The sequence below is a fragment of the Pristiophorus japonicus genome, chromosome 9 (assembly GCF_044704955.1).
Source record: "Pristiophorus japonicus isolate sPriJap1 chromosome 9, sPriJap1.hap1, whole genome shotgun sequence".
Lineage (NCBI taxonomy): Eukaryota > Metazoa > Chordata > Chondrichthyes > Pristiophoridae > Pristiophorus > Pristiophorus japonicus.
The window spans coordinates 61,241,370-61,265,594 of NC_091985.1; the positions used below are offsets into that span (position 1 = coordinate 61,241,370).

Below are 24,225 nucleotides of genomic sequence, written 5' to 3' on the forward strand. Positions count from 1 at the left end.
CAACAACGATCAACCCAAGTTTCAAAGTGCTGATTGTATAATACAGTTGAGCTCATTTTCCATTGCCATCTGCCCGTTGTAGTGACGTTAACTGAATATCTGGCAGTAGAAAATGGGTGGGAGTCTTGACAGAACTCTGCCCACTTTGCAAGGTGGCATAATTTCTTGGGGTGGGGGCCAGCAGTATAGGAAGCACCCACCCTGAACTTCATGACACCCTGCACTCTATATCCTGATATTTGGGAATGCAGGATCACACTTCTAAAAGATGCCCATGCCAAATATGTATCCTGGATTGCTAGGGAGTCATATGTAGCTGGCTTAAAGGGCACAGGTAAGTACATTTAATCTGCAATGTTTAGTCATTTTCTGACTTTTTTTCCTGCTGGCTAGTTTTCATATGTTGTGCCAATTGTTCGAATTTCCTTTTGCTGCTCGCATTGAGTTTCACCTATTTGAAATGCTTGGAAGAGGAGGAAGCCCTGCAGAGAGATGCCAGACAGATTAGGCTGTACGAGAAGTACTTTATGGCCCCTCACCAGGTGGAGGTGGGAAAACTTGTTTTGGCAGACAATTAGTGCATGCAGTGGTTCCTCTTCGCAAAGGAAGCTAGGTCAGCACTCCTCAAATATGACTGCATGATTAACCATGATGTTTGTATGTCATGTGTTCAGTAGCAAGGCAGGAAAGGCATGCCCGGGTGATCAGCAGGCAGCGTACCCTGGTTAGCCACACCTGCCATGATGCCACCAATCTTTGCAGGTCCTCCTGGCAATTCTACCCTGGCAGTGGCCATGGGGAACTGCTTTTATAGGATCCAGATGCAGAGATGTGCCATCTGCTTGAAGGACACCTCCAACTACCATGCAAGAAAGGACCAGCACATCCAGTGACAGTATCAGTCAGCTGTGGCCTGAAGTTTGACTCTACCTGGTCGCTGGCATGCTGCAATGCTGACTATTGCGAGGGTGTCATTACAATGGCACAGTGGGCTACTTTGTTTTTAATCATCTAATACAGCACTACCTCCAGCTATCAAGTAGGGTATCGTGTGCTGAGCTACTTTGTGACTTGCCTGGAGGCTTGTTAGGGTTTCCTTTCCTTTAATTATTTCAGTCAGATTTTAGTTCTCCCTTCCTTTTTCAACTTCGGCAAAGGCAATCGATGGAAATAAATTACCTTCTGAGCCTTTCCAAAGGCATGAATAATTGTTGTTTCCTTATTGTAACATTCACTCTTATTATTTTTCCTTTAAATTTCAGTTGCATGCAATTATCTGCTCTCATTACAAGTGTGCTTTATGGACCCCTCCAAATCTTCATCTGAAATAATGCACATGATCTAACCGTGGAAAATTGGGTCCAAACTGCACAGTATGATTTGGGTCTATCTAAAACCTCCCATTAGCCATTTGGGTCTAAACTGCATCCATAACAGAAACTTGGATTTTTTTCAAAATCCAATTCTCCAAAAAGGTAGCTGCACTCTGATTTTTCATGAGAAGAGGGACAGCTGCTGTACCATTGAGACCATAAGAAAAACATGCCCCTACAAGCCTGTGATTCCCCAAACACTGGCTTTGTAAGGAGAGTCCATCAGAATGAGCATAGGCAGAATTTATCCTAACTGATTTAACAGGGGACAGAAATTTCACCTCCTTTTTAAAATATGTCTGTACACAATTTAAAGAATATAACATAAAATAAAATACGAGACATTTAATAAATTTGTTCTTTGGGGGGTAAATAGACTTCAGTTGCTAAATCTTTATAGCCTTGCTGTGTTCTTTTTATAGACCGCTGTAAAATGCTAACTATTCTTTTGAGAAAATCTCTCACATGCCTTAAAATAAATTTATTGCATAAAATGACTGAAATACATCAATCTCCAATCTCTTCAAACAGCAATTTAATCAAAGTACAACCTATGCTGGCCAGTAAAGGGATATACTATTAATGTTAAATTGACCATGTGTTGTATTTTTGGGGTAATCTGATTTTTCCTTAGCTGTAAAAGGATAATCAGTGCAACAATAAACAGGTTTAAACCATGAGGACAGAATCCACCGAAAATCATACACAAGGAAGATTAGGGCTGTCAAGCGATGGAAAAAAAATTAGCACAATTAATGCTGCAATTAAAATTTTTAATCTAAGTTACACTTGGTTTTGATCCCATATTTAATTGATACAATTACTGCATCCATCTCATTCAAGTTTGTGCTATTGTTGATGCCCAATGTGATTCTTCGCACAAGATGGGGTTCTTGCAGCCTAAATTCAGTAAAATTGTGTTTTTTTTTAAGTGGATGGAGAAATAAATCTACCAGAATAATTTTTTAACACCACAAGACTCTTCTGTACAGTAAGTTTAAAAAGTCCATACAGGCATCGATCAATTGCTTGGTCTTCAAGATACCAAATCTCATATTTCTGTTAAAAGAAGTATTCTGGGAACTTGATCAATCAGGAGAAAAACACATCCCCATCCATGGAGTAGACCAAAAGATACTTCTGGACATATTAATGATTCGATCATATCAGCAAACAATATTTTCAAATCTTGGCATAGTAGAAATAAAAATTATAATTAGAAGCTTCAGATGCAAGTCTTAACTTGCAATCTCTTAAAGTGCAAGCTACTAGGTTATTAGACGAGACCAGAAGCACAGCGAGAAAACCAAGAAGAACCATCTCTACAACACAAGATATTCCAGGTATCTTCCCAGCTCTGGCAGCTCCTCCACACCTTAATATCCAAAGATTTGGCAACTTTTGCTACATGAGAACCAGATATATGCACAACTGAAATTGCAGTTTAGAAGTTCTATAAAAGAGCATGTCCATCGGTACGGGATCTGGAGAGGTAATAAGGTGCCAGTTAAATCTAGAGAGATTTTCCTCTAACCCCCAGCCCACAAATGTCGGTGACTCCTTGGTGCACAGCAGCGTTCTCATTGCAACCAGAAGGCGACAATGTGGGTCAAGACCAAGGGAAAAATAAAGCAGACAGAGAAAGGCTTTTAAGAAAGGGAAAGGCATGTTAATTAAGGAAGTGAAGGAAAAAAACCTGGAAGGGAAAGAAGCCTCCCACAGCTGTGCCTGCCCTTCAGCATGATTACCAGTGTCATTATAGTGGCTTCAATGTACCCCATACCTTGTGCCCCCCGCCCCTGCCCAGTACCAGATTCATCAAAGCGAGCGAGGCCTCAGGCTACTTTGTAGATGACTGCTCCGGAGGTGCAGACAACAAGTTCGAGCCCCTCGGTGATGCAGACGGTGCGAAAGACACTCAACGCACGAGTCAGGGTGTCTTTTCTCCGCTCGACACTTCACCAGGGACAAATCAAACATGCACACAGCTTTACTGTGTGTGTCATCCGCATGGCATCATTGCACCTCTTTGCTTCATGCTTTACTCGCTATAGAGTCGCATGTCAATCATAGGCTTGGTGTGGTAACTTCCACGATTGTTACGTAAAAAAAGGAAACACCAAAATAATTAACTCATTAATCGCAGAAGTTAACTATGATTAATTGACAGCCCCAATACAAATGTATGAGCAGGTTATTACAAAAATGCCATATACTACAGTTATCTTATCAATTTAATATTCACAAAGATCAATTGTTGAACTGTCAATAAGAATTATGCCAAAATTCCTCAGTTAATCAGACCACAGATCATCTTACATTCAGTATAATTTCCCTGTAATCTAGAAGCTGAATTCCAAAAGTTAAATGTTTTTATACCATCACAAGCAGCTTATTGCCATTCTGCCAGACATTTGGCAGCTGTATGAAATTCCTTTGGATGAAAATTGAGCTTTGGGAGAGGGGTGGATTCTTGCTTAAAAAAAACAGAGCTTTGTGATTAATCATTCTTATCGAAAAGAAAGCAAATCACCAATTTATGTTTAGTGAGCTTTACTGATGAGAAATCCAGATTTTTGTATTACACATAAAAGCGCAAACATCAGATTTTCCTAAAAAAGATCTAAGCGTTTCAGACACTGCAATGACCATGCCCAATCAACAAAATAAATAGAGCACTGAACTATACAGCCAAACCAGTAGAGTACAAATTTGAGGAAGACATGTTTAAATTGTACAGTGCTCTGGTCAGATCACAACTTGAATGACCAGTTCCGATAATGTAGACAAGGGAAACGTTCATGCCAGAAGACTGATTCATAATGTTAGTGGACTGAGTTGCATGGAAATACTGTACAGGCTTGGTGTAGAGATACACAAAATAGTAATAGTCTGAAAAGGTGAATCTGGAGCATTATTTCAAATTAAATGTGACAGGAAGATAAGGGGCTACAGCTTCAAAGTAGTGAAAAGTAAATTTAGCACTGATGTCAAGAGGTTGTTTCCATAACGAGTGATTGACACAATGATAAACCTCCGAGTAGAGGATGCCAAAACTCTGGAATAATTGATAAAGCAGGGGCTATATGGATGAACGAAATAGGACTGTGTGGCCATCCTCATCTGTGTAGGGTCAATTTTCAACTGCAGGCCGCCTGATTTTTTTGCTTACAAAACAGGAGGCCAGCAGAGGAAAATCTGGTAGGCACCTTAGATGTTCAATTGCATGTCTGATTCAGGCAGCACTTTATATGGGTGTTCAGTACGCTTACCCAAAAATATGCAAATCAGGATCGTACGCTGTTTGTAGGAGCTCGATTGCAATTTTACAAATTGGGAAAGCATATGCTGTGCATGCTAGTCATAGTTGTTCCGGGCATAGAGTGGCCTAACGAGCAGTTTTTAAAGGGACCACTGGCGGCTGAGTGGAAAAAGGTAAATTTTATTTAAAGATTTTAGTGGGACCAGGAGGAACATTCTACCAAACAGCTACTATATCCTAACTTTGGCTCCATCCTCCTTCATGTTTCAACAATCTTGACCTCGCATTCTTTATTATCTCATGTGCAACTCCCATACCATCTCCACTGCTAAGGTTGACTGAAAACCGTAATGAACATTTTAGCATTCAGCAAATACCCATGCAGTTGGAAAAATATTCATAAATGCATTATGTATCACAGGAGGTGCACAACACTGCCAAATGACTGAGGATCTTTATTGCTGTGTCTAAGTAAACATAGTATTTGACATTTTCTGGCTTCTGTTGCTCAGACTTGACTTTTGACTTAGATTTGAAAATCAACAATCAATTTTTCTGTCAAAAAATCAACTTGTTATGTTTATAGCACCTCACAAAGCAATGAATCAGCATTGAAAAGATGCATCAGAAAAGCATCAATTTAATTTTTTTTCTGAACAGATTTTCACAGCTTTCACCCTTGATAATAGCCCAGTGTCTGGATCCAACTGTAAATATTCTTCTAAGGGATCACCGATCATGGTGGCCGACATGTTCTTATTCTATCATATGATGTATATTACACATTACATTTGACTATTAATTGCAAATTTAATTGACTTCTTAACAGGGACAATTAGTTCATCATTTTGTAGCTTATGGTTAAAGTTACAGTAATAAAGCTATTTTGGATATTTCAGCAGCTTTTTACAATATTAGCATTTCTTTCAACGTCAACAGTTTGCAAGCTGAAAGTGTAAACATAGAAAATAGGTGCAGGAGTAGGCCATTCGGCCCTTCTAGCCTGCACCGCCATTTAATGAATTCATGGCTGAACATTCAACTTCAGTACCCCATTCCTGCTTTCTCGCCATACCCCTTCTAACCCTCTAGTAGTAAGGACCTCATCTAACTCCTTTTTGAATATATTTAGTGAATTGCCCTCAACAACTTTCTGTGGTAGAGAATTCCACAGGTTCACCACTCTCTGGGTGAAGAAGTTCCTCCGCATCTCGGTCCTAAATGGCTTACCCCTTATCCTTAGACTGTGACCTCTGGTTCTGGACTTCCCCAACATTGGGAACATTCTTCCTGCATCTAACCTGTCTAACCCCGTCAGAATTTTAAATGTTTCTATGAGGTCCCCTCTCATTCTTCTGAACTCCAGTGAATACAAGCCCAGTTGATCCAGTCTTTCTTGATAGGTCAGTCCCGCCATCCCGGGATTCAGTCTGGTGAACCTTCGCTGCACTTCCTCAATAGCAAGAATGTCCTTCCTCAGGTTAGGAGACCAAAACTGTACACAATACTCCAGGTGTGGCCTCACCAAGGCCCTGTACAACTGTAGCAACACCTCCCTGCCCCTGTACTCAAATCCCCTTGCTATGAAGGCCAACATGCCATTTGCTTTCTTAACCGCCTGCTGCACCTGCATGCCAACCTTCAATGACTGATGTACCATGACACCCAGGTCTCTTTGCACCTCCCCTTTTCCTAATCTGTCACCATTCAGATAATAGTCTGTCTCTCTGTTTTTACCACCAAAGTGGATAACCTCACATTTATCCACATTATACTTCATCTGCCATGCATTTGCCCACTCACCTAACCTATCCAAGTCGCTCTGCAGCCTCACAGCATCCTCCTCGCAGCTCACACTGCCACCCAACTTAGTGTCATCCGCAAATTTGGAGATACTACATTTAATCCCCTCATCTAAATCATTAATGTACAGTGTAAACAGCTGGGGCCCCAGCACAGAACCTTGCGGTACCCCACTAGTCACTGCCTGCCATTCTGAAAAGTACCCATTTACTCCTACTCTTTGCTTCCTGTCTGACAACCAGTTCTCAATCCACGTCAGCACACTACCCCCAATCCCATGTGCTTTAACTTTGCACATCAATCTCTTGTGTGGGACCTTGTCGAACGCCTTCTGAAAGTCCAAATATACCACATCAACTGGTTCTCCCTTGTCCACTCTACTGGAAACATCCTCAAAAAATTCCAGAAGATTTGTCAAGCATGATTTCCCTTTCACAAATCCATGCTGACTTGGACCTATCATGTCACCTCTTTCCAAATGCACTGCTATGGCATCCTTAATAATTGATTCCATCATTTTACCCACTACCGATGTCAGGCTGACCGGTCTATAATTCCCTGTTTTCTCTCTCCCTCCTTTTTTAAAAAGTGGGGTTACATTGGCTACCCTCCACTCTATAGGAACTGATCCAGAGTCAATGGAATGTTGGAAAATGACTGTCAATGCATCCACTATTTCCAAGGCCACCTCCTTAAGTACTCTGGGATGCAGTCCATCAGGCCCAGCACAGGGAGGCATTCATGTTTCTGCACTTGCTTTAATCTAAGAATTAAATTTGTTTTCCTGAATCAATTGTATCATTTGGGTAAAAATATATTCAGATATTCTGGAATGATAGTTCTGCAACTCAGCAGTTGAAGGGGAAGTAAAAAAAATTGAAACAGAGCATGTTTTGAAAGTCTATGCATTTGCAGAGCATGCCTCAGAATGTGTCCACACATGCATGCTTACTAAGAAATCAATAAATATACAAACTTTTTTCATTCATGCCTCTTCAGATTAAATATTTTTTATTAGTCACTTACAGTACATTTTCCTTGTCTGCTGTATTTTCTGCCATTTTCGGCTACTGTGTAGATGTAAACAAAATTGTCATGGGACCCCACTGCCAAGTAATTACCATCTGTAAAAGAAATGAAATGTATCTAATTATACATCCATTAGGAAATGAAAAACATACATTTTCAGCACATCAAACTTCCTGGGAATATGCAAAACTGAAGCGCTGTTGTTGAGCATTCCAGTTGAATTGGTTAGCAGTGGTTTGAACAGCAACATTAAGCAATCTACTGAAATGAATAAGTGAATTTTTCCACCAGATATTCACACACTTCTCTTCTATTGTGGGTAGCTTCTGGGGCACAAACTATGCTATGATTGGCATCAGCGTTGCTGAGATCAGCTAGCGAGAGTTACAATTTAAGCTAAACATGCCCACTCAGAAAATTGAAACCTGAATTATCCAGTTGGGCTCAAGCACAACTGAACTGGGGCAGAGCACAATTCATGCCTGCCCTATGTTATAAGGGTTGACCAAGCCATAATTTCTGGGGTCAGCTTCATTTTAAGAAATAAAAATAGAAAATACTGGAAACACTCAGCTGGTCAAGCAGCATCTATTGAGAGAGAGAAACAAGTTAACGTTTCAGGTCAATGACATTTTGTTTTTATTTCAGATTTCCAGCATCCGCAGTATTTTGCTTTTTTCTCATTTTACTAAGTTGGGTGAGGTCCAAGCATTAGGAGAGCCTCCGATTGAGAGTTTGCCTATGGAGACTGGGGATTGGGAAATAGGATGTTGCTACAGGAATTAAAGGTTTGCAATATCTTAAAATGCCAGGCAATATCTTAGTAGCTTTCGCTGCACCAAAGAAATTTCCTAATCTAAAACTCTCTTGCTCCAGAGTAGCAAGCAATGTTTCCTCTGATTTTGTTTGCCGCCAGTGGCTGCGCGGGCCATTCAAAATACTGCTCATGCGCAGTTTCTGCATTGAAAAGCCGGCAAGTTGGTTGCACGGGTTCCCTGGAGTGCTGTGCGGCCGTGCAGCTTACAGGGAATATTGGTAGTGAGCCCACACCATCAATTCTACTGTAGAAAAGCTGCAGCAGGTTAGTAGAGGAGGCCTCTTGAGAACAGAAACATGCAAGGCCCCCAAAGAGATTTACTTGGGCTCAGCAGTTAATACCAACACCAAAACCCTATGCATGATATTCAGTGCAAGAAAAAGTTTAATGACCAAACTAAACCAGGCAAGAAGATTCATCCACACCTTCCAATAATGCACTATATCAAGCATGCCAGCCACTTATTTACTTACCTCCCACAGTGTTCAAATGTGTGAATTGGTTACCTTACTGCCCCAGCTTTCACTTGAAAGTGTTTCTTTACTCAAGCTTTTATATGCATTTACTCCACAAATGCATTGCAAGGAATGCAATTACTAGCTGCATTCATCTATCATCATACCCATTATGGGCTATGTACTCATATCGGTGTTTTACTGCATGTTATAAAACAAAAGGTAGTTCTTACTTTTTGCATTCTTTTTCGAGAGCACATAATAGTTGAGATAAGTGTGACAGGAGGAGGCTCCCCGAATTTCAGACTTCTAACACCTTATGAGGAGGGAGGACTGAGGCCATATGCCAACTGAGGATTTGTCATGATTCTCTTTTTATTGTACCCCGCATTAATTGTCAGAAACCATATCACAGTACCCTCGTGTCATTCTTTATACAGTGACATATCAACTCAAACTCTTCAGAAAAACATTCCTAACCTCTAGATAGTGTGCATCAAAAGACAGAGGCTCTTTAACCTCGAAGTATTTCACAGCATACAATGTCGCTAACTCTATTATGCCCAAGCATCAGTTCAGGCACATCCACCCAAGAGCAGTTAGAGAATGAGTCAGAGGGAGTGCACTCGATAACACAGAGAGCACAAGTGAGCAGGAGCAGCTGGTAATGGTTCGTGAAATGGGAGACATTGCTGATTAGGAGGTCAGGATGTGTCGCCTCTTGGCTGAAGAGCTCAGAAATCTGGAGCTCACTGTTCCTGCGTTGAAAGAATGTTGCTGGCAGAGCATCAAGCTGTGGTGTAGTCACTGGGAATCATATCAGACAGTGTGCTGCAGATGGGTTCATGTGAAAGAAAAAAAGACTTGCATTTATTTCTATAGCACCTGTCATGACCATCGGACGTCTCAAAGGGCTTTACAGCCAATTAAGTACCTTTGGAATGTAGGCCCCAAGTTTCCACATGATTTGCTCCTGATTTTTAGGAGCAACTGGTGTAGAACGGAGTATCTTAGAAATCGGAATTCTCCACATTTAGTTTTCTGCAGTTCTAGTCAGGTAGAACAGTTTCACTTTGGAACAGAATTTTTTTTCAAAAGGGGGCGTGTCCGGCCACTGACGCCTGATTTGAAAGTTTCCACAGTGAAAACGTACTCCAAACTAACTTAGAATGGAGCAAGTGAAGATTTTTGTACGCTTGAAAAAACCTTATCTACACTTTAAAAAATCAGACGCAGGTTACAAATTAGGCGTAGGGAACGAGGTGGGGGGGGATTGGGGGGGGGGGGAAGGGAAGTCATTAAATTCATCAATCAATCCTTAGTTATACTTATACAAATAAATCCAACCTGAATAAAAATTTATAAGCAAAGAAAAGATTAAATAAACCATGTTCCTACCTGTGTGAAAGTGCTTCAGGCAGGCCTTTCAGGCAGCGGTGTGGCGTCAGTGTCTCGACGGCAGGGGCAAGAAGCAAGCAGCCTTCGAGCTGAGCTGCAGTGCTTGAGGCAGGGGTGTGGCGTCAGTATCTCGATGGCACGGCAGGCAGCAAGCAGCCTTCGAGCTGAGCTGCGGTGCTTGAGGCATGCCTTCATTCCCCGCGAAGATGCAGGACCCGGACGGACTTGAGGCCATTCGGCCATGGGATTGCAGCGGCGTCAGTGGCTGGCCGGGAGCCAAAGAATGAACACAGGACACACGCAGCTGCAGATTTAAAATTCTTTAGGCCGTTCGGCCACGCTTATGGGGCGGCGTCAGTGGCTCGAAGGCAGCCGAAGAATCAGGAGCGGACGTGAGGCCATTCGGCCATGGGATTTCAGCAGCGTCAGTGGCTGGCCGGGAGCTGAAGAAAGAACAGCAGCAGCCTTCGAGCTGTGAGGGGGACTGACTGAGGCCATTCGGCCATGGGATTGCAGCGGCGTCAGTGGCTGGCCGGGAGCTGAAGAAAGAACAGCAGCAGCCTTCGAGCTGTGAGGGGGACTGACTGAGGCCATTTGGACAGGAAGAGGCAGCCACATCGACATCTTTATATTTAAATTTGCAGAATGGGTGCTGCATTGTCAACACCACATATTATGCAATGGTTTGCTTCCTCATGCAAGAAATTCTTTGTTCTTGGTGGACGTTGATCCATTGCAAAGTTGAATTGGCACTTTTATTTCTCCAAACACACAGTCCTTAATTTGCAGGTACCGGTTCTGCAAGTTTAGCAGTGAAAAGCTGAACTCACTGATTTCAGCAGGTGATTTATTCAGCAGTGCTGCTAAAAGCACTCCCTCACACACAGAAATATCAAGAAAATTAAAATACAAGCCTTTGCAGGGGTCCAAGAAACAAATCTTCACTTTTTCTGCAGTACTTTAAAAAATGGCCGAGTGCCAATGTTTACTTCAGACTGCGCATGCGCGAACGCTCCAACGCGCACGCGCAGGGTTGCCGGCACCAAGAAGCCTCATTTCAATTGTACCCGCCCCCTCCTACTTACAAAATTGGCGCGAGTGGTAGGCTCCGCCCCTGTGCGCCGCGCCAAGCAGACATCGAGTTCCAAGGAGCTCGAGAATACCGCACTTTTTTTCCGCCGCCGTTTTCGGCTCGAAAAACAGGCGCCCAGCTCTGAGGTGCGCCTTTTTCGCCGCGTGTGGAAACTTGGGGCCGTAGTCACTATTGTAATGTGGAGGAATCTATTAACAGCATGCATAGTATATTGAAGAATGGTACAAAAACACTGCAAGCCATGATGGAGTGGGAGCTCCAAGGACATTTAAGGTTCCTAAAGGTAGCCTTTGATTTCTCAATAGATGCTAAAATTCTAATTTTCCGATACTGCTATTATTTACAGCAAAATAACAATTGGCAGGTTTTAAGCAGACTCAAATGGAATTGTGCTGTTTCAAACTGAACTTCAAGAGCAGCTCACTGGCATACCCGTGTGTGCAGATTTGGATGGGTCTGGGGAGTACAACAGTGCAAAGAGTGGAAAAGTGACTGCAAGTCAAATTTAATGGGATGGTGATAATTGTGGGAATGTCAGAACAGTGGAACAAAAATCCTGAAAGTCTCTGGAGAGCTTTGAAAGGCATCTTTCCCAAAGTTGAAGAAACAAGCAAAAAATGAAAAGAAACACAAGGTGTAGATACTGATGAAATGTTAACTGTTTCTCTCTCCATAGATGCTGAATATTAACAGCATTTTCTGTTTCTATTTCAGATTTCCAGCATCAGCTGTATTTTGCTTTTGTATAGGTATGAGTCTGTAGGTCAGTGATAGAGCAGCACAATACCAGATTCTGTTTGATGACTACAGAAGGGAGCTGGTGCTGCATGAGGTGGTTGCAAAAAGAATTGCCCTCTGTGCTACCCATATCAATCAGCATTGCAGCATGCCTGAAAAGAGATGGAACCAAATTTCAAGTCAATATCCACAATAAGCCCACTAATTCCCACAGCTACCTTAACTACACTTCCTCCTACTCCGCTTCCTGTAAGGACTCTATTGCATTCCCCCAGTTTCTCCGTCGCATTTATTCTGACGATGCCACCTTCCATGCCAGTGCACATAATATCTTTCTTTTTCCTCAATCGAGGATTCCTCTCCATCGTGGTTGACAGGGCCCTCGACTGTGTTTGTTCCATTTCTCACCCCTTCCCCTCCCTCCCAGACCACAATAGGGTTCCCTTTGTCCTCACCTCCCACCCCACCATCTTCCATATTCAACGGATCTTCCTCTGCCATTGAACTGTTCCCTCCATGACACTCCTCTAACACCAACACCCCCTCCCCTTCCCATGGCACCTTCCTGTGCAAGTGCAGGAGATGCATAACCTGCCCTTTTACATACTTCCTTCTCACCATGCAGGGCCCCAAACACACTTTCCAGGTGAAACAGCGATTTACTTGTACTTTTAAAATTTAGTATACTGCATTCACTGCTCATGATGTGGTCTCCTCTACACTGGGAAGATCAAACGCAGATTGGGTGACCGCTTTGTGGAACACCTCCGTTCAGTCTGGAAGTGTGATCCCGAGCTTCTGGTCACCTGTCACTTTAATTCTCCGCTCCACTCTGACCTCACTGTCTTCGGCCTCCTACACTATTCCAAAGAAGCATATACAGGTTTGAGGAACAGCACCTAATCTTTCGATTCGGCACTTTACAGCCTTCTGGACTCAACAGTGAATGCAACAATTTCAGATCATTACCTCTACCCCCATCTTTTGATGTTGATGATTCTGCTATTCCCATTTACACTTCTAGACCCATCTTTTATTTCTTTACTTGTCCTGTTACCATCTCCTTTTACCTTGTACCATCATCCCTTTTGTCATTTAATCTCTCCTGCCTTCACCCTATCACAGATCTTCCCTTTTGTTCTTTCCTCCCTTTCCCCGCCTCTAAACTTGCTTAAAATGTGTTAAATCTCAACACTTTTCACGTTCTAACGAAAGGTCATCAACCTGAAACGTTAACTCGGTTTTTCACTCCACAGATGTTGCCTGACCTGCTGAGTATTTCCAGCATTTTCTGTTTTTATTTCAGGCCAGAGCAGATTATTGCGGTCACTGGATGAGCCAGCCTTATAGGTCTAGGGCACCAGACTGGATAATGCTGTTCTGACTTTGACAAACTCAGCAAATTTATTACTTTTTATATTTTATTCATTCATGGGATGTGGGTGTCGCTAACAACGACAGCATTTATTGTCCATCCCTAACAGTCCTCAAGAAGATGGTGGTGAAGTTACTCCCACTGTGCTGTTGGTCAAAATCCTGGAACTCCCTGCCTCAGTGACGATGAAGGAGCGGCGATATACTTCCAAGTCAGAAAGTTGAGAGACATGGAGAGGAACGTGGGGTGGTGGTGTTCCCATGTGCCCGCTGCCCTTGTTCTTCTTCGTGGTGGAGGTTGTGGGTTTGGGAGGTGCTGGCGAAGAAGCCTTGGAGAGTTGTTGCAGTGCATCTTATACATGGTACACACTGCAGCCACAATACGCCTGTGGTGGAGGAAATGAATGTTTACAGTGGTAGATGGGGTGCTAATCAAGTGGGCTGCTTTGTCCTGGATGGTGCTGAGCTTCTTGTGTGTGGTTGAAGCTCCACTCACCCAGGCGAGTGGAGAGTATTCCTTCATACTCCTGGCTTGTAGATGGTGGAAAGGCTTTGGGGAGTCATGATTTGAGACACTTGCCACAGAATACCCAGCCTTTGGGTCAAATGCTGCTTTGATGCCAAGGGCAATCACTCTCACCTCACCTTTGGAATTCAGCTCTTTTGTCCATGTTTGGACCAAGGCTGTAATGAGGTCTGGAGCTGGTGGAACCCAAACTGGGCATCGGTGAGCAGGTTATTGATGAGTAAGTGCCGCTTGATAGCACTGTCGACGACACCTTCCATCACTATGCTGATGATTGAGAGTAGACTGATAGGGCTGTAATTGGCCAGATATGATTTTATAGAAACATAGAAACATAGAAAATAGGTGCAGGAGTAGGCCATTCGGCCCTTCTAGCCTGCACCGCCATTCAATGAGTTCATGGCTGAACATTCAACTTCAGTACCCCATTCCTGCTTTCTCGCCATACCCCTTGATCCCCCTAGTAGTAAGGACCTCATCTAACTCCTTTTTGAATATATCTGCTTTTTGTGGACAGGATATAGCTGGGCAGTTTTCCATATTATCGAATAGACGCCAGTGTTGTAGTTGTATTGGAACAGCTTGGCTAGAGATGCGGCTAGTTCTGGAGCAAAAGTCTTCAGCACGACAGCCAGGATGTTGTCGTGGCCCATAGCGTTTCCTGTATCCAGTGTGCTCAGCCGCTTTTTGATATCACGTCGAGTGAATCGAATTGGCTGAAGACTAACTTCTGTGATGGACCTCAGGAGGATGCCAAGATGGATCATCGACTCGGCACTTTTGGCTGAAGATGGTTGCAAATGCTTCAGCCTTGTCTTTTGCACATATGTGCAGGGCTCTGCCATCAATGGCCAGAGATAAACAGGAATCAGAGCTCCAGTGATATCACTGGTACTATTACATTATTACAGGGATGAAAAAAAATCAGTGTGCAGCAGTGCTGAATTTAGAAAATTCTTCAAGGAAAGACAAATATTAAATACAGAGTTTATTTTCTTGTAGGATCTGGGAAATTGCCTCCCCCTCCAAAGAAATGTTTGATCTTCAACACCTTTGTGTGTTTTCTGATGTTTTAGAGCCTACTATAATTCTGCATCTAAAGTGAAAATGATTTCTCCTGGATGAATTGCAGATATTTTCAATAGTTGTAAGACTTCAATGCAATTGCATAGGGTTCAGTTTCTTTTATTAGAAGTACAACCCCAAATACACCAAAACGGTGTGAACAAAATGTGTTATAACATGCACCTACAATAATCCCAACTAGGAGTACTTTCTGCATTCATTAGCTAAAACAAACCCACTATCACAACTGTGAATGACCAGAGGCAGGCATGGAATTACTTGGACTGAGGGTGTGCTGATTTAACTGTTTCAAATATTTTATTTTAAATAGTTTCAAAAGGGATAAGAATGGGCAAGTATCAAAATAAATCCATAAAACCAAGTTCCGCCAAAAGGCCACTCAATATTAACATGTCTTTTATTCATTTAGATGCTGATAAATCTGTTGTGCATTGTAAACATTGTTTTTAAAACTGTAACAAATAAGGCTAGAATTATTATTGCTGATAATAATAGACAAATGTTGATGTGTTTAAATGACATTCCTACAACTGTTATTTTGATAGAGACATTCATCTATTTCATATAAACAAGTTTATTTCTTGCATGCATTGCTGTTTTGATCCTATCAGAATGGTTCATTTTCTTGTTCTGGAAATAAAAATCATTACACCAATCATTATTAATAAAATGCTATAACGTACATAAAAACATGGTTTGCAAGCACAGGAAGCTGAATTTTGTGCTCTCAGGTAGTCATGACTGACTGCCACCAGTCTGGGGTTTGCAATTTATTAGTCATTGATTATTAATGTCACTCTAATATGGATGATGTGGGCCCTTTCTTGATTACTGCAAGGTAACAAAGAAACCTCCACTATTAAAGTGTAAACAAAGTGAAAACAGCCTTCAAAGTTTTAGAATATAAAATGGGTGCTACAATTGGCCGACAAACAGGCTAAAATTTTACATTATGCATCAAAATAATAAACTGTAGTAAAATTTATATACTGTATTGGTATCTCAGTATAACTTATTAAATGTAGTAAAATTCACCACTCTATCACCACTACATATTTTAATTCTAAACCCTGGCAATTCCACCAGGAATGCTTAAATAAATCCAGTTCATGCAGTCAGATATCTCTCTAAAGAAAATGCGACAATTAGTCTGGAAGAAAATAAACCTTCACCGTTGCAGATATATAGCAAATAAACACTCAAATCATTAGCTCATAATATTTACTGCCTGAAATTCATGTGTAACTAAGTGGGAGAGTACATCAGATTAATTGGTTCCAACAGTCTCCAGTCCTGCCCTTCACACAGCCTAATTGTTTGACAGCTTTCAGTCATGTTGTAGAACTAATTTGATTAGTTCAGGCAGTCCCCAAGGCTGACTTTCCAACTGATCTAATTGCTCGATACTGTAAAACCACCAATATTAGTGAAAAATGCAGACAGATGGGTTAAAGGACTGACAGTTGGCATGTATGTTGTGTTAAGAAGCTGAGAAGATTTAAGTTTTCAATAAATCCTATGAAGCAGCTACAACTAAATATTAGACATGCTCCAACAAGAAGGTGGTAAGTGCAGTCCTGAGGCGAGCCAACAGTGTTCTTTGTCAATGCACTTTGCTTAATTAAATAAGTTTAGCTAGTTCTTAGCCAAGCAGGCAATAGATTATAAAAGTATTCTATATTTCTATCTTTCACTGAAAAAATAGTCCGACTTATTACAATAGGATTGTAATTTGTTTCACGGTTTTACTTATTGAAAAGAAAATCTATTGATACTAGTTCAACCATGGTAACTCGGTACATTACTTGCTATACAATTAAAGGACGAACATGTAATTAAGAAGCCCACTGCCCAAAATATTCTGCACTATAACCCATTAGCAGGTGTAGAAGCAGTCCTGGTTCCAAAATATCTGTCAGATAAACTCTTGTTCTGGTAATTTGAAGAGATATTTTTGAAATAAAAATCATCAGAATGTAATTCTTCATTGTTAGGGCTAGCATGTCACAGAAACCTTTCCAACACCACCATTTAGTATTAATGTAATACTGCTGAACACACCTTTATAATTGGCTTTTGAGAAAGTCAGTCTGTAGACAAATGTACCACAAAATTGGTTACAAGTATATAAAAGTACATTTACTAAAGTTTCACATAGAAACATTGGCCCCAAGTTTCCACACGCGGCGAAAAAGGCGCACCTCAGAGCTGGGCGCCTGTTTTTCGCGCCGAAAACGGCGCCTGAAAAAAAATGCGGTATTCTCGAGCTCCTTGGAGCTCGATGTCTGCTTGGCGCGGCGCACAGGGGGCTTTGCGCCAATTTTGTAAGTAGGAGGGGGCGAGTACAATTTAAATGAGGCTTCTTGGTGCCAGCAACCCTGCGCGTGCACGTTGGAGCGTTCGCGCACGCGCAGTCTGAAGTAAACATTGGCACTCGGCCATTTTTAAAAGTGCTGCAGAAAAAGTGAAGATTTGTTTCTTGGACCCCTGCAAAGGCTTGTATTTTAATTTTCTTGATATTTCTGTGTGTGAGGGAGTGCTTTTAGCAGCACTTCTGAATAAATCACCTGCTGAAATCAGTGAGTTCAGCTTTTCACTGCTAAACTTGCAGAACTGGTGCCTGCAAATTAAAGACTGTGTGTTTGGAGAAATAAAAGTGCCAATTCAACTTTGCAATGGATCAACTTCCACCAAGAACAAAGAATTTCTTGCATGAGGAAGCAAACCATTGCATAATAAGTGGTGCACCCATTCTGCAAATTTAAATATAAAGATGTCGATGTGGCTGCCTCTCCCTGTCCAAATGGCCTCAGTCAGTCCCCCTCACAGCTCGAAGGCTGCTGCTGCTCCCGACCAGCCACTGACGCCGCTGCAATCCCATGGCCGAATGGCCTCAAGTCCGTCCGGGTGCTGCATCTTCGCAGGGAATGAAGGCCTGTCTCAAGCACCGCAGCTCAGCTGCTTGCTGCCTGCCCCTGCCGTTGAGACACAGATGCCACACCGCTGCCTCAAGCACTGCAGCTCAGCTCGAAGGCTGCTTGCTGCCTGCCCCTGCCGTTGAGACACTGACGCCACACCGCTGCCTGAAAGGCCTGCCTGAAGCACTTTCACACAGGTAGGAACATGGTTTATTTAATCTTTTCTTTGCTTATAAATTTTTATTCAGGTTGGATTTATTTATATAATATTTGTATAAGTATAACTAAGGATTGATTGATGAATTTTATGACTTCCCTCCCACCCCCCCACCACCCCACCTCGTTCCCGACGCCTAATTTGTAACCTGCGTCTGATTTTTTAAAGTGTAGACAAGGTTTTTTCAAGCGTACAAGAATCTTCACTTGCTCCATTCTAAGTTAGTTTGGAGTACGTTTTCACTGTGGAAACTTTCAAATCAGGCGTCAGTGGCCGGACACGCCCCCTTTGGAACAGAATTTTTTTTTCAAAAGTGTTCTGTTCTACCTGACTAGAACTGCAGAAAACTAAATGTGGAGAATTCCGATTTCTAAGATACTCCGTTCTACACCAGTTGCTCCTAAAAATCAGGAGCAAATCATGTGGAAACTTGGGGCCATAGAAACAGAGAAAATAGGTGCAGGATTAGGCCATTCGGCCCTTCGAGCTTACACCACCATTCAATAAGATCATGGCTGATCATTCCCTCAGTACCCCTTTCCTGCTTTCTCTCCATACCCCTTGATCTCTTTAGCCGTAAGGGCCATATCTAACTCCCTCTTGAATATATCCAATGAACTGGCATCAACAACTCTCTGCTGCAGGGAATTCCACAGGCTAACAACTCTCAGTGAAGAAGTTTCTCCTCATCTCAGTCCTAAATGGCCTACTTTTTATCCTAAGACCGTGTCCCCTGGTTCTGGACTCACTCCATCATTGGGAACATTCTTCCCGCATCTGACCAGTCCAGTCCTGTCAGAATCTTGTAAGTTTCTATGAGATCCCCTCTCATCCTTCTAAACTCCAGTGTATAAAGGCCCAGTTGATCCAGTCTTTCCTCATATGTCAGTCCCGCCATCCCGGAAATCAGTCTGGTGAACCTTCGCTGCACTCCCTCAATAGGTTTAACAAGTGTTGCATTTAAAAAGTGAAAATTACCCAATAAGTTACCTTCTCATTTATTAATATTTTCCCTTCCATGTTGGCTTCCTTCTATAATAGCATTTAATTTGGGAGTGCAAGATGATTTGGTCTGCTGATGTTACCATATTTGCAATCACAGACATTTTGTGATAAGTTGAGGCAAGGCTGATCCTGCCAATTTTACTTTCCTCGTGAGAAGCAATGCATTGTTACATAATCCTTCTCTTCTTAGGCCGTGCCTCGTATCGAGGATGACTTGCTTTCACACTAAAAAGGGATGAGTTCACAGGTGTTTTGATGAAGGACCTGATATTTCAGTCGCAAACTACATAGAAGGGTGGAAGATGCCTGTGCGTTAATTTTTTTTAACATGTGGTGGCCGTTGCATGCCAGCCACCACACGGGCTTGACAGAGCTAGGTCTTGGTCCAGTGCCGAGGAATAACCAAGACGACTGGAGACCAGCTCTGCTGCACGGGCCTAGTGCGCGCTTATATCGCAGTGTGGGCTGGCCTGTGCTGCCCCTGGCCCTCGTTTCTTCTGGGCCCCGAACTCTCGCCTCTCCTGGGTCCCGATCTCTCTCCACTCCTCTGCCCCGGTCATTCGCCGCACCTCCGCCACGATCTCTTGTCGCACCTCTGCTGTACCTAGGTCCTGCCTGTTATGTATTCAACTATCATTGTAACCCATGTATAAGCTGACCTAAGTTGTACACCTTGAGAACATTGACCACAAGGGGCGAACTTGTGGGAGACGCTCCTAACTTGGACTTTCAGGTATAAAAGGGGAAGCTCCACCCACCTTCATCACGTGAGGTCTTGGTAATAAAGGTAACTGGTCACAGAGTGACCTTTTCTCAAGTATGGGCCTCATGTGCATTTATACTGTATAGTAAAGACATATCATTGGCGATGAGAAACTGGGATTTAAACCACATGAGCATGGCCACTAGCAGCACAGAAGAGAGGTACTGTGTTGGTGATGGTGGGACGACTTTAGTGAGAGACTACAGCAAAGTTTTGTTACTAAGGAATGGTTGGGACATGAGTCGGCCGACAAACGCAGGGCTCATCTCCTGACGATTTGTGGATCCAGAACGTACTCCCTGATGAAGGACCTTCTAGCACCAGAGAAGCTGGCGGGCAAGACGTTCGCAGAGCTCAGGAAGTTGATCAAGGAACACCTTAAACTGGCGAGCAGCATGCACATGGCGAAACACCGGTTTTACATGCACCGGCGGCGAGAAGGGCAAAGCGTTCCAGACTTCATGGCAGATTTCCGGCGACTGGCGAGCCTATGTAAGTTCCCAGATGCATGCAGAGCGGAGATGCTGCAAGACTTTTTTTTATTGAGGGCATCGGGCACGCTGGGGTTTTCAGGAAACTGATTGAGACCAAAGACTTGACCTTGGAAGCGGCGGTTCTGATAGCCCAGACATTTATACCAGGGGAGGAAGAGACCAGAATGATGTATGACAAAAATCTTGGCTCAAATGCGGCAAACGACCAGGGAGTCAACATTGTTAACGTGGCACACAGTTCTCTAGGTAGACAAGGGCAATTGGACATGCCCCAGCATGTAGTCGAACCCAAAGGGGGAATTCAACAGAGACAATGGCTAGCTGAACGGCAATTCATGCCATAGCAATGGACAATGCGGCCAATAATGGGGCCATCAACACCTGTTAATGGTGCGCTTAAGGACAGTTACAGAGATAGTCAGAGACGATCGACTGGTAATGGACCTTTTGTTTCCAACAACGGGGCCTCCAGCTCATGCTGGAGGTGTGGAGGCAAACACCCAGCCAGAGCTTGCAGATATCAGCAATATACCTGTAGAAACTGCAACATCAGCGGTCACTTGGTGCGTATGTGCAGGAAGCCTGCAGCCAGGTTGATGTACGAGGAGGACGGGCCCGATGTAAGCCCTATGAGGCCAAATGAATACTGGGGGAAATCGCTGGAAGCTGAAGTTCAGCGAGTTCATGTGGAGCATATACACAGTTCATATATCAGGACGCCACCGATAATGATGAAAGTGCTCCTCAATGGCATCCCAGTATTAATGGAGCAAGACACGGGGGCAGCCAGTCCCTGATCAGTATCAAACAGTTCGAAAGGTTGTGGGTGTCCAAGGCCAGGAGGCCAAAATTATTGCCGATTGACGCACAGCTATGGACATATACGAAGGAGATCAATCTGGTGCTAGGCAGCGCCACGGTAGTCGTGACCCACAAAGATTCATGGAACAGGTTGTCACTCTGGATTGTCCCGGGGGACGGTCCCGCACTACTGGGGAGGAGTTGGCTTGCTGTCATGAACTGGAAATGGGGCGATGTCAATACAATTTCTTCTGTGGAGCAAGTATCATGCTCACAGGTCCTGGACAAATTTGACTCATTATTTCAACCCGGCATCAGCACTTTCATGGGGGCCAAGGTAGTGATTCACATAAACCCGGACGCCAGGCCAGTACACCACAAGGCCAAAGCGGTGCCGTACGTGATGTGGGAAAAGATAGAATGCGAATTGGACCGCCTGCTGAGAGAAGGCATCATCTCGCCAGTCGAATTCAGTGACTGGGCGAGCCCAATCGTGCTGCTGCTCAAGGCGGATGGGTCGGTCAGGATATGTGGCGATTACAAGGCCACCATCAATCGCGTGTCACTCCAAAACCAGTACCCGCTACCGAGAGCGGAGAACCTCTTTGCGACGCTATCCAGTGGCAAACCTTTTTCAAAATTGGACCTGACCTCAGCTTACATGACCCAGGAGCTGGCGAGTGAGTCGAAGAAGCTGACCACCATCACGACACACAAAGGGTTGTTTGAGTATAACAGATGTTTGTTCGGGATTTGTTCGGCCGCCGTGATCTTTCAGCGAAATATGGAAAGCCGCCTCAAGTCGTTTCCAAGGATGGTGGTTTTTCAAGACAACATCCTCATCATGGGTCGCGATACTGAAGAACACCTCCACAACCTGGAGGAGGTGCTACACAGACTGGACCGGGTAGGGCTGCGACTGAAAAAGGCGACGTGTGTCTTCTTAGCTCGAGAGTTAGAATTCCTGGGGAGGAGGGTAGCAGCAGACGGGATCAGACCTACTGCGTCCAAAATGGAAGCGATCCAGAGAGCACACAGACCCCGTAACACGATTGAGCTGCATTCGTTCCTGGGGCTCCTGAACTATTTTGGTAACTTTCTTCCCAAATTGAGCACGCTGTTAGAGCCGCTACACGTGCTCCTACGCAAAGGTCGCGATTGGGTCTGGGAGGAGAGCCAGGAAAGGGCTTTTGATGGAGCATAACAAATTGCGTGCTCTAACTGTTAATGTTATATGACCCTTGTAAGAAACTTGTTTTAACGTGCGATGCATTGTCCTATGGGGTCAGGTGTGTGTTGCAGCATGTGAATGCCAATGGTCAGTTACAGCCGGTAGCTTATGCCTCCAGAAGTATGTACCAGACAGAAAGGGGCTACGGATGGTAGAAAAGGAAGCGCTAGCATGTGTATATGCGGTAAAAAAATGCACCAGTACCTGTTTGGCAGGAAATTAGAGCTGGAGACAAGATCACAAACCCCTAACATCCCTTTTGGCCGACAAGGCCATAAATGCGAATGTATCGGCCCGCATACAGAGGTGGGCACTCACGTTAGCCGTCTATGACTACACAATTCGGCACAGACCGGGCACTGAAAACTGCGCCGATGTACTCAGCAGGCTCCCACTAGCCACCATTGAGGAGGCAACTGAGCATGATGCTGAGATGGTTATGGCTGTTGAAGCTTTCGAAAGCGAAGGCTCACCTGTGACAGCCCGTCAGATTAAAGTCTGGACAAATAAAGACCCGCTACTGTCTTTAGTTTAGAAATGTGTCCTGAAAGGGGACTGGGCAGCCACGTACGGGGCATGCCCTGAGGAATTTAAACAGTTTCATAGACGCAAGGATGAACTCTCGATTCAGGCCGATTGCCTACTGTGGGGAAACAGAGTAGTCATGCCCCAGATGGGCAGAGAGGTGTTTATCAGAGAACTTCACAATGAGCACCCGGGCATTGTCATGATGAAGGCAATTGCCAGGTCACACGTTTGGTAGCCAGGGATAGATACAGACCTGGAACTTTGTGTTCGCAGGTGCAACACGTGTGCTCAGCTGGGCAACGCACCCAGGGAAGCCCCCCTTAGCCCCTGGCCTGCCAAGCCGTGGTCACGCATCCATGTGGACTACGCAGGTCCTTTCATGGGGAAAATGTTTTTGGTTGTCGTAGACGCCTACTCCAAATGGATTCAGTGTGCCATTTTAAATTCAAGTACATCCTCTGCCACGGTAGAAAGTCTACGGGCAATGTTCACCGCCCATGGTCTACCGGATGTCTTGGTCAGCGACAATGGCCCGTGCTTCACGAGCACTGAATTCCAGGATTCATGGCAGGCAATCGTATCAACCATGTCAGAACGCCACCATTCAAGCCGGCCTCAAACGACCAGGCGGAACGAGCAGTGCAGATAATCAAACGGGATGCTCAGAATCAAAGGGGGTTCCCTACAAAGCCGCTTATCATGCCTCCTGTTGACCAATAGATCCCGACCACACTCGCTCACAGGGGTTCCACCCGCAGAGCTGCTAATGAAAAGGACGCTCAAAACCAGGTTATCCCTTGTACACCCTACTATGAAAGAAATTGTTGAGAGCAGGCGTCAGTCACAATGTAAGTACCATGACAGGAATGCGAGGGCGCGATGTATTGATGTCAATGACCCTGTTTTTGTCCTTAATTACGCTGCAGGACCCAAATGGCTTGCAGACACTGTGATTGCCAAAGAGGGGAATAGGGTTTTGGTAGTTAAACTTACCAATGGACAAATCTGCTGCAAACACGTGGATCAAACTAAAAGGAGGTTCAGCAACCCCATAGAAGCAGAGGAAGAACACGACGTAGAGTTTACTCCACCAGAGGTGACCGACCAAGTGGAGGAGAGCCCAGTCACTGTGGGCAGTCCGGACAGGCCTGAGGCACCGCAAACAGCAGACACTCAGGCCAGCGCCCAACAACTGGAGCCCCAACTAAGGCGCTCTACAAGGGAGCTTAAACCACCAGAGAGACTTAACCTGTGATCCCAATAAGACTTTGGGGGGGGGGGGGGGGGGGGGGGAATGTGATGTCATGTATTTAA

At 44.0% G+C, this 24,225-nt stretch overlaps 1 protein-coding gene across 6 annotated transcripts in view; it reads right to left on the reverse strand.

The window, feature by feature from the left end:
* The window catches only part of LOC139273066 (echinoderm microtubule-associated protein-like 4), a 417,356-nt gene that overhangs the window by 14,513 nt on the left and 378,618 nt on the right, over positions 1 to 24,225 (reverse strand). For all 6 annotated transcript variants that reach the window (XM_070889382.1, XM_070889383.1, XM_070889380.1 and 3 more), the window contains one exon: positions 7,465 to 7,562. In XM_070889382.1, the coding sequence (XP_070745483.1) occupies positions 7,465 to 7,562 (98 nt within the window). The remainder of the gene's footprint in view (positions 1 to 7,464; positions 7,563 to 24,225) is intronic.